The sequence below is a fragment of the Juglans regia genome, chromosome 7 (assembly GCF_001411555.2).
Source record: "Juglans regia cultivar Chandler chromosome 7, Walnut 2.0, whole genome shotgun sequence".
NCBI classification, from domain to species: domain Eukaryota; kingdom Viridiplantae; phylum Streptophyta; class Magnoliopsida; order Fagales; family Juglandaceae; genus Juglans; species Juglans regia.
Genome location: NC_049907.1, coordinates 2,539,711 through 2,551,715, shown reverse-complemented (window position 1 = coordinate 2,551,715; position 12,005 = coordinate 2,539,711). Strand labels below are relative to the sequence as shown.

Sequence of the window (12,005 nt, the reverse complement as noted above, 5' to 3'; positions counted from 1 at the left end):
TGTTTGGCCAACCCTCAGGCTGTACTTGCTGGCCAACCTGAATTTTTGTGCTTATCATGTCTATACTTGAATTCTAGTTCTTAATTTGTTAGCAGACATTGATTACACGTATAAATATTTCTTGCATATCTTATTTTGGTACGTTCACCTGTTTGTTATGTGTGCAGAAATATCTTAACTTGTTCAAGATTGTACTTGTATCTGGGAATCCTGTGTGGGGTGTGTCAAAATTAGGTTTAATGTATAGGTTAGAGATTTTGTCACATAAATGCCAAAGGGGGAGATTATTAATATAAAAATGAGTGTGTTGGCATATTTTTGTGAAAACCTTTGATAAATTGTGTCGTAACAAGTGTTGAAGTGTGTTAAAGTGAAAATGGGTCAAATAGCTCGAGTAGAACTCATATACAGAGTTCGCTCGACAGGGCACTCGAGCGAAACTGGCCCAAGAAGTCCGCTAAACTCTCTCGCTCGACATAGAGCTAGAGCAGTGACCAAGCAGAGAGTTCGCTCAACCCGCGCTCGACATAGCACTTGAGTGAAAATCAACCAGAGAGTTCGTTTAACCTTTGCTCAACTTGGAGCTTGAGCAGCTTCTAAAGTACAACGTCCGCTCGACATGTGCTTGACAACTCACTCGAACGAATATTCAGACAACTTAATTTTGCTAGGGTTTGAGCGCCATGCTTCTTCGTAGGTATAAAAGGAACATTTTATTCTGCCCTTTGTGTGGATAAATTGAGCTAAAACAGAGCCTTTTTTCCAAGAGCACTTGAGAGATACTCTCTTCCACATTCAAAGTTGATTCTCTCTTGGAAAATACATCTCCATCATATCACACTTAAGATCAAATATAGTTGAGTCCACTAGTGTGGACGTGTTCATTGGCTGGAAGGTTTTCGGAGCTGCTATTGATGCAGAGATCGAGAGGTTCTCATGGGAAGCTATAGAAAGGTCAGAGTTCTAGCACTGCATGCGTGTAGAGATTAAGTGGGTCACTCGTGGTGTTGCAAGTCAAGTTTAGCTATTGCAATGGTTTTATCAATGTTTCTAAATTGGTTGTAACAAACTAAAGTTTGTATAATAGATATGAGGTAGTGACTTTCACCCAGAGTGATTTTAGATTGTGAAGACGTTCTTCAAATGAGTTTCCACTTCGTGACCAAATTTCTGTGTTGATTATTTGTGTGTTTTATTCTATTGATTAATTATTTGTCTAACAACTTTTTGAATAGACCATTAAAATTAAATTACACCTATTCACCCACCCCCATCTAGGTGTTGAGTTGGATAGAACCACTGCTTTTTCACTGTCAAATTTGCTTATAGGTGGCTACGAGCAAATAAAAGACAATCTGGAGAGTCTTATGAGGCTTAGTTGCACAGGAAATTGTGGAAAGCCATTTGGCGTTTGAAGATGCAACATAGAGTCAAGATATTCTCTTGGCGTGCTTGTTTAGAGTGCTTACCTTCTCAGGCTAATTTACAGAAGCGGTTGATTGATATTAAAGGGGGTTGCTACCTATGTGATTCTAAAACAGAAACTTTGACTCATGTTTTACTTCACTGTCCAAGTATTGTTGGGTTATGGACAACTTATCTACCTGTGATGGCTAATGTTGATTACAATCAATTTGTTTTTAATGTTGCAGTGCAGGTGAGAACTTTAGGAGGATTGGAGGCTTTGGCAATACTTTTTACCATAGCATCAAGCTTGTGGTTCTAGAGGAATAAAAAACTGCATGAAAATGAGCTCCTTAATGCTAGACAGGGAATAGAACATGCATTGATAATGCATAAAATGTTTGTGCAAGTGAAGACAACATGGTTCAGATTTGAGAACCTTTTGTGGATGGAAGTTACCACCAATGGGATTCTTGAAGCTTAATGTTGATGGTGCGACTTTTCAACATCTTCATAGAGCAGGTGTTGGAACTATTTTGTGAGATGCACAAGGGAAAGTTCTTATGGCTGCTAGCAAGGGAGAATGGGAGGTGGATCAATCAGAGGTTATAGAGTTCCTGGTGTTCTTGCGCCGATTACAAGGCTCGACTCCAATACGATGCGAGCACAAGTCAACCCATAGCTTCTGCCTATCACTCTGATTACATTTTGCATAAATAAAAAATAAAAAATAAAAAAAACCTGATTCTCAGCTTCAACATGAGTCGAAATAAATTGAGAGCTCATGCTAGCAATTCGAACCACTATGGTATTATTCCAAGGTAACCAAACTTTCCCACCAATAGCTTCATTTCACTTGCCATTCTCAAAATTCAAACACCTCATCAAACTTTGAGCTTGATCAAAACTAGTAAAAGGTTCCATTAAAACAACAATAACAGGTTTCAGAGACCCAATCAACTTCTTTAACCGACCTTTAGAGGTTCAAATCCCTCTAAGATTCCATACAAAGATGGAACCAATCATAACGAAATTTTAGTGGTTCGGGTTTGAACCCGAGTAGAACTTCTGACTTTCACAAACTGTTTTTTCGTATATTTTTTTTAGTAGCGAGATCCCCCTCCGACTCTGTATGATAGTCCTTCTCCTGAGGCAAAATCGAGATCAGGTTCAGGATCTGAAACTGATATCCCTTCCAAAATAAATTCATCTCTGGTTTTAGGACTCTCATGCACTTGTGCCTCTGCTGCATACGGAAAAGCCCTTGCTTCAGGGCGCACTTCCTCTGTTTCGGTTACTATCTCAGGTAATTGGTGTGCAAGTGCATCCTGAACAGGAATCATAAGACACGTCTGCTCCAAAGTAAGAACATTAGATTGCACCTGCGGGAAAACATCAAGCTGTAACTCATTAGCATGGGACGGAACCGAATTAAGAGGCCCAACAGCCATACCAGACTGGCCATTAACCTCAAAAACCACACTCTGCGTATGAACCAATGAAGAGTCACTAGGTTGCACCCTCAGAACGGCACCCATCTGCAACTCAGACAATGAAGGTTGCACCAACGGAAGCTCATCAATAATCTTTCCAAAACTCATCTGATTAGCCACGTCAGAAACCACCACCAAACTCATATCTCGCCAAATATTCAATGGCCCCTGCCTCTAGTTCCTTCTCGAACTCATTTTGAATCACAACATTCTAAACTACCTCATTCTCTTAGCCTTTAGATCCTCTCTAGTAGGATTACATTTTTGCCAAACCCAAGACTTCTCCCCATTCACAGCGTTCCCAACACGACACGTACGGGAGTTATGTCCTTGCACTTTACATCTACAACAGAAAGCAGAAAGTTTTTCATATATAATATCTTGTTTACGGCTCGAGGGCGTACCAGGGACCCCAATCTAGAAAAACGGAATTGATTGTACCGCCACATCCATCTCCACACATAAACGAGCTCCATCCGTGCGAGTCACACACCGAGTAGGATTATCTCTTCTAATGAACATACCAATAGGTTCAGTGAAAATACGTAAAAAAGACTCATGATAGAAGTTTGGAGGCAAACCTGGGAGCACTATCCAAACCGGAACCATGGAGGGTTCCTCATCTTCACTAAAAATGGGTGTCCAGTGGAACGTAGGGTAGAAAACTCCATCAATGTCGCAAGCTTCATGAGACAGCGCTTTCAGAAAATCATCCTCAGACAATAAACGAACAAAGATGTTGTGAGGACGCCGCATGGCAAAGGCCACTGGGGTGCCTTTTAGACCCCATTGGCAGCATATGAAAGCTCTAATGGCATCCAATGAGGGACGGTTTCTGAGAAACTTCAGGACAATAGAAAATTTGAAAGGATTAGCCGAACGTGAGATCTCCTCTTTCAAAAACTGAAAGTATAACACGCTATCCACACTCTTAGGCATATGAGATGGGAAGAAAACATTTGGGAGAGGCTGGGGCACAGCCGCAGCGAGTTCTGCAAAGGAACGTCGCCCAGCGTTAGCAACCGTGGCTGCCATGCAGCCCTACATAACAGAACCATATGACGCAAAAGAGAAAGAAACCCTAGCAGAGCTCTTTCTGTGAAAAATAAAAAAACAATACAACCCCAAACAAACCCTTAATCATGCTTAACGCCCACTGATTTCCTTTCATTAAAAGCGTATGTATTCAAATGATATGATCTCAACGTCAACGTATTCAAAATGCAATTAAGTTCAATCACATTTGTTGATCATTATAACAAATTAAGAGAGTATAAATAAATAACCATTTTGTTTCAATAAAATAATTTCAATAATGTTACAACCTGGGAAACATGACAAACTTGACCATACCATGATCTAATGATTTATTGCTGGTACGTAATATTGCAAATATATCTTGAAATCTATGATTTTAGTTTAGGCAATTAGAACTGATGTTGAAGATAGTTAACTACATTCTTGTCCACTTGGAAGGCCTTGGTGAGAACATCTTGATTGATGGGAGGATTGGATCCAAAGATTGTGTTGGCTATGGTGATAACCCCAGGATTCTGGTTGCTAAGACCAGCAAAGGCAACGGCCTTAGTATTTCCCACATTTAACTGGAAGTGAATGAAACAAATTGGAAATACAAAGACGTCTCTCTTGTTTAGAACTTTGGTGAAGAGGCGGTTACCGTCTGCATTGGATGTGACAAAGCCAACATGAAGAGTACCTTCTATGACTATAAGAAACTCAGTGCTGCGAGGGTGGGTGTGGGGAGGATTTAAGCCATGTGGTGCAAAGTCGATGTGAGCTAAGGATATGTCTAGGGTGTTGAGGCCTGGTAGTTGTTCCACAGTCACAGCTGTGACATTCAACCCCACTTTATTTGATGTGTTTCCGAGAATGTTCACCGAGCGGAAAAAATCATCAGCAATGACAAGCTTTGGATCCTTACAAAACTTCTCATTCACAAATACTGCACTAAAAAGGAAAGAAAATGTTTTTTATCATCATGACTATATATACACATATATAATATGCACAAAATACAATTCAAGAATATAACAATAATAATGCGTACACACCAGCAGAAACATGATTGTCGATTGCAACACAAAAGTCCTGCAGGGGACTGGGGTCATTAGCAGAGGTGAGAGAACAAGCGAAAGCCACCAGGGCCAGAGTTACTAGGGCGTACTTATTAGGAAGAACCTTGGAGTTCATCATATCCGAGGCTATGATCTATCTCTGCGTTTTAGTACTGATCTGTGTAAATAATATTGCTTTGGGAGGGAATGAGAAATGTTGGATGGTCATCCCTATTTATGGAGAGGAATTAAGTGAACTGGTCCATGTTTTTATCATAAACGATTTGGACGTTGAAGTGAGTTGAGTTGAATTGAGTTGAGATGATAAAATATTATTAGAATATTATTGTTTAATATTATTATTATTTTAAGATTTGAAAAAATTGAATTTTTTATTATATTTTATATTGAGATTTGAAAAAATTATAATGATGAGTTGAGATGAACTCAACTTCCAAACGAAGTCTTGTCAATCAATCTTTTAGAGTGTGTTTGGATATTAAAATAAGTTGAATTGAAATAATAAAATATTATTAGAATATTATTTTTTAATATTATTATTTTAAGATTTGAAAAAATTAAATTATTTATTATATTTTATATTAAGATTTAAAAAAATTATAATAATAAATTGAGATGAATTACTTTTTATAATATTTATTAACTGCACGCGGTAGAGTTTTTTATAATATTTAATCTGCACCCTTTTATCACCTCAATATTTTTCCATCACTATTAATTATTGATTCTATCGACCTCAACTTTTTGCAGCCATCAATTAGTATCCATTGATCACATCCAAACTGAAAAAAAAAAAAAAAAAAAAAAAAGCCCAGAAGTTTCTCGTCTCTCTGTGAGGCAAGCCCCCTTTTCTTCTTCATGGAATTCCATCCATTAATAGGTTCATTTTTATTTAACTTGAAATAGATACTATCTATTAATTACATGTGTAAAATATTATATTATATATTTTTTATCATTATATTATATTTTTTTTAAATGATTGAAGATGAGAAATTTTAAAATAAAAATATATTTTTTTTTTTAATAAATATTACCTACATGATCATATGTTTTTTACAACGAGAATTAACGACGTTGGACGTTGTTTTATATCATTAATGCGCAAAACATGAACGACATGATAGCCTACGTAATGCAGGCCATTACTTATTATATGTATATATGATAGTATGAGTGATCCCCGGCCTGGTGCTCTTTGTCGAATTTGCAAAAAAAAAAATATCTTAGCGCGCGATCATGCATCAATCAATAGTTTCACGTGCCTTTTGCAAGGGGACATATATAACTAGCTAGCTAGGAAAACACTATGTCTATAAAAAAAAAGGGTTTGCTATGCATCTGCCTACACCCGGCACACACTTCACATATTTTTTTTTTTTTAGACTCAATGCATTGAGTGTGTGCCGGTGTAGGCAGATGCAAAAATTTTTCCTAAAAAAAAACCACCGAAATTTTTTTAAAATTTTTTTTTTTACTTAATGATTAAGTAAGTACTAATGTTTTTAAATGAATATGTGATTTTTTTTATTTTTAAAAAATATTTAAACAGTTTAAAAAAATAGTAAAAAAAAGATAAAAATATTAAAAAAAAGATTTAATTGTAGTGTTTGGTGGAAAGATGTAGCAACGTCCATATAACTAGAAAAATGATGTATACAACCGTGCGGGGGAATCGCGGAGTAACCGCGTCCCACGTGGAAAAGAAATAAAAATGCACCCAAATCATTTCCCCCTTCTGCTTTACCCAAATCAAGAATTATTTTACTCTTCTTCTCTTTCTAGAAAAAGACGTGTGCTAAAGTGCTTTTGTCCTTCAATGGAGGTCATCGTTCCAAGGCAAGCAAGAAAAGCTAAACGCAAGCAAGAAAAGTTAAACGGAATTAGATGATGACTCTTCTCTCTCTATTTGACTGATTAGCTTGCGTACTCTCACTTTGGTTCCTTTTTTTTTTTTTCAAAATTTGTGTTCTTTTGGGGTTCTGGATTTTTTTACTTGTTTTCTCTGCAATCTAAACCAAGATCCTGGTAAATAGAATCTGTGCTCTCCCCACCCCCCACGGCAGGTTTGCTCTCTCCCTCCCTCTATTGTGTTTCAAAAACCCACTTTGATCAGCCCCCACAATACTATCTTGAATATTCGCAGCTCCCACCGGCTGGCCCACGTGGAAAAGAAAAAAAAATAATGCAGAAATACAACACAGAAACGAAAAAGGCAAAGAAAGAAAAAAGAAAGGAAGAAGGTGGGAAAGCAAAAAGCGGAGAGCAGTATTGAAGCTGAGATTTTCTTCTTCTTTAGGCCAGCAGCAAATCAGAGCTGATACGTTGAAGCATTTCTCCACCTAGAAAAAAAAAACCCATCTCTTGATTTCAACAAAACCCATCTCTTAGATTTTATTCTTAACATATTTCATGTCGTCTGGTTGGAGTCATCTGGGTTTTTGGAGCTGTCTTTGTGAAAGAAAATAAGAGAAGTTTAGGAGAGAAGGAGAAATAAGGTGCGATGCAGTAGAGGGAAAACAAAGTCCGTTGGTTTTTTTTTTTTTTTTTAAATCGTCTGATGTGGCATAGAAGTAAATTGGCGATTACACCACGGTTTCTCACCGCGGTTGTACGTAGAAGAACTGATATAACTATCATGACACCGCGTCATACGTAGGATGTATACCTGGCGTAGCGGAAAGCAACAAAGACAAAACAAATAGAAAATCTGTTTTCTTATGAACGAATGAATCCAAATAAATTAGAAAACACCACAGTAATACTTTTATTTTTCTTTTTGAGTCAATAATATCCCCATTACAATACTCAGTCCTCATATAAAGAAAAGTAGAAAAATTAAGGAAACTTATTCAGAATGGAAATGAGCTTGCTGTAAAATTAACAACTAAGGAAACTTTATTCGAAAAGAAATAAAATTTATGGAAAATAAAGACTCAGCTATCTTGATCTCATTTGGGAAAGCTACTGCAACCTTCCACCATTCATGGCTGAATTTTCTAGTCCTTTCTTGGTATCTCGCGTGCTGCATCGCATTCTTCCCCACTTGGGATGAAGCTCGACCTCGAGCTATGTTCAAGGTAGAGTAGTTCATCTGGTGGATGGTACTTGAAGATATCTGCCACGTTGAAAGTAGAAGAGATCGACATATTATCAGGGAGGTCAATAACGTACGCATTATCATTAATCCTCTTGACAACCCAACAAGGGCCAAACTTTTTATTCTGCAATTTGTTGTAGGTCCCTACAGGAAAATGATGTTTGCGAAGATGAACCATCACCAAGTCCCCCTCTTGAAAAATTTTAGCTCACCTATGTTTGTCCGCTGCTTGCTTGTAGCGTGAGTTAGCTCTTTCCAAATTAAGATAAACATCCGAATGGACTTGCTGGATTCTTGCTGCCATGCTGTCTGTTGCCATACTGAGTCCAAGAAGTTTAGGAAGAGGAATTAAATCCAAGGTGTGCTTCGGAGGCCGAATATAAACAATTTCAAAGGGCGTCTTCCCAGTTGATCGATTGACCATGTTATTGAAAGCGAATTCCACATGCGGAAGGCAAACGTCCCACTGTTTTGGTTTGTCCCCATAAATGCATCGGAACATGTTGCCCAATGTTCGATTAGTCACTTCCGTTTGACCATCAGTTTGTGGGTGGCAAGTGCTACTGTATTTAAGGCTCGTGTCAAACTTCTTCTAGAGGGTGATCCAAAAATGGCTGAGGAATTTGACATCTCTATCTGAGGTGATTGACTTCGAAATTCCATGAAGTCGCACAACTTCCTTGAAGAAAAGGTGGCCAACGTTAGATGCATCGGCTGTCTTTCGGCAAGGAATAAAATGGGCCATTTTTTAGAACCGGTCAACAACTACAAAGACAGAATCCACTGCTCGTTGAGTATATGGGAGACCAAGCACAAAGTCCATACTTACATCCTCCCAAATGTTCTCTGGTACAGGCAAGGGAGTGTAAAATCCGGTGTTTTGCGATTGCCCCTTCCCCACTTGACAGATTGGGCATTTTTGAACAAATCTTCCCACGTCTCACCTCAATTAGGGCCAATAGTAACGTTCAACCACTAAGGCTATAGTCTTATCTCTTCCCACATGACCCCCAGACCACCCCCATGCAATTCACGCACTAAGTGTTCACGTAACGATGACCATGGTATGCAAAGCCGGTTGCCCCGAAATAGGTACTCATCTTGAATGTGGAAGTCAGTCGCAGGTTGCTTGAGTTTACACCTCCTCCATGCTTCTGCAAAATCTTCATCCTCCACATAAAGGTCTTTAAGATGTTCAAAACCAGTGATCTCAGTCTTTAGGGTGATCAAAAACTCTCCCCGTCGGCTGAGAGCATCCGTAACTTTGTTATGCTGCCCAGACTTGTACTTAAGGACCATGGTAAATTTTTGTATGAATGTAACCCACCTAGCATGCATTCGGTTCACATGGTTTTGATTGTTGAGAAATTTCAGGGCATGGTGATCACTGTATAATACAAACTCACGTTGGATTAGGTAGTGCTCCCAATGTTTCAACGCCATGATGATTGCATAAAACTCTAGCTCATAGACAATCCATTTGTGTCGTGCTTCGTTTAGCTTCTCACTGAAAAACTCAACAGGTTTGCCTTCTTTTGAGAGAACGGCCCCAATACCGATGGTGGAAGCGTCAAAACTGGACAGCGCAAGAATAGGGGTTGTAGACAACTTCTCCTTAATGACAGCAAAACTCACATCCTGGTCTTTGCCCCAATGAAATCGCCCCTTCTTCATACATTCCGTGATAGGTGCAGCAAGTGTGCTGAAATTTCAAATAAAACGTCAATAGAAGGTGGCTAGCCCATGGAAACTTCGGACTTGGGTAATGGTGGATGGGCGGAGCCACTCCCGGATGGTTCGAACCTTTTCTTCATCTACATGCACTCCTTCCGTGCCAACGATGAAGCCAAGGAATAACAACCTGCTGGTGAGGAAATTACATTTCTTCAAATTGATGTACAATTTATTTTCCCTCAAAACAGAAAGTACTTCCCTCAAATACTCTATGTGTTGCCATTCATCTTGACTATATAGGAGAATATTGTCAAAATACACGACAATGAACTTGCCGATAAAAGGTTTGAGAGTTTGGTGCATGAGTCTCATGAAGGTGCTGGGTGCATTCAACAAACCGAAGGGCATGACTAACTACTCGTAGAGTCCCTCCTTTGTTTTGAAAGCTGTCTTCCACTCATCGCCAGGCCGAACTCTTATTTGGTGGTAACAACTTCTCAAGTCGAGCTTTGAAAAGACCTTCGATCCTACAAGCATATCTAACAATCATTCAGCCGTGGTATAGGGAACCTATACTTTACCGTGATCTTGTTGATGGTGCGACTGTCCACACACATCCTCCAGCTGACGTCTTTCTTTGGAGTAAGCAACGCTGGGACAGCGCAGGGGCTCATGCTTTCTCTAATGAGTCCCTTACGTATGAGGTCCTCTACCTGATCTTGTAGGATCTTATGCTCATTGGGACTCATATAGTAGTGAGGTAGATTGGGGAGGCTGGAGCCTGGTACCAGATCAATGCAGTGTTGAATGTCACGCAGGGGGTAGTCCAGCTGGTAATTCCTGCAGAGCAATATCTGAAAATTCCTCTAGTAGTTGCCGAACAGATGGAGGTGACTCAGAAACTGCTTCCTCTACTCTACCTTTCACGACCAGCGTTATGATTTCCCCACACTCTTTTGCGTCCATTAAGAACTGGTCTTCTGGTACTGTGAGGAAAGTAGCTTTCTTCTCAAGCACCATAACATCATGGGGTCGTTCTCCTGCGGGCAGCAACACTACTTCTCATTCATGCCACCAAAATGTATAAGTATTGTCGCGCCCCTTATACGTGGTGTCCACATCGTACTGCCATGGCCTTCCGAGTAGTACGTGACAGGCATCCATCTCCACAACATTGCAATCTACCACGTTGTTATAGAATTTACCAATTGAAAATGGGACACGACAGGTGGTAGTTACCTTTTTTTCGGCACCCTTCTTGATCCAACTAATTTTATAAGGTTTAGGATGCTTCTCTGTGTTCAGCTGTAATGTGGAAACCAACGCCCTTGATACGATATTTTCACAGCTCCCGCTATCAATGATCAAGTTGCAAACTTTTTGATTGATGGTGCAGTGGGTTTTGAATATAACATGCCTCTGGGTATGATCTTCCAGTTTCGGCGCCAATAGTAGCCTCTGGATAACACAATTCACCAAATCCCCTTCATCCCCTTCAACAAACTCTCCAACCTCTTCTGATTCATTGTCACTCTCCTTAGTTGGATCATCACCATCCACCAGGTTGACAGACTTACACGCAAGACACTCGTTGGAGCGGTGTCCTGGTTGGTTGTAGCGGAAACACTTTCCGGCTATTGGTTTGCTGTAAGGATTTTGACTGGTGCCCCTTCTAGTCCCAGTCGGGATAGTGTTGGCCTTAGGAACCTGGTAATTATTTTGTGTCCACTGGTCACGGGTGGACAAAGGAAAGTGTGCGGATTCGACTGACTTGGCAACTCAGCCCCTTTAGTTGATGGTGAGAGACCCGGTGCTCTGGTAGGGGGACGGGTAAGCTGTGATTCAATCTTCATGGCTAAGTTGACTGCTTCTGATAGGGTCCATACAGCGTGTAGTGTAACTTTATCATGTATGGCAACGCGCAACCCACCAATGTACCTTGCCACTTGCTGCCCCTCAATTTCCGCAAGGTTGTTCCGAGAATTCAGGCGATAAAACTCCTCAATGTACTCATTGATGGTCCTAGCACCTTGACGGAAATTTTGGTATTGCTGGTATAGAAGTTGCTCATAGTCTGGCGGAAGAAATCGTGCTATCATCAATCTCTTCATTTTAGGCCACACGCAGACGGGTTGCTTACCCTAGCGCCTTCAGTTATTCTGTGTTTGTTCCCACCAAGCAGATGCTCCACCACGTAGCTTATAGGCCACCAATTTCACTTGCTGAGCCTCTAGTATC

General features: G+C 39.9%; 1 protein-coding gene across 1 annotated transcript; it reads right to left on the bottom strand.

Annotated features, from left to right (window-relative positions):
* Nucleotides 1–4,324: 4,324 nt before the first annotated feature.
* On the bottom strand, nt 4,325–5,111 carry LOC109019522 (germin-like protein subfamily 1 member 14). The gene is made up of 2 exons (XM_019001637.2): nt 4,970–5,111; nt 4,325–4,860 (listed from the first exon to the last, which is right to left on the bottom strand). Exons 1-2 carry the CDS (start codon nt 5,109–5,111, stop codon nt 4,325–4,327), a joined length of 678 nt encoding a protein of 225 aa, XP_018857182.1.
* Between the last annotated feature and the right edge of the window lie 6,894 nt (nt 5,112–12,005).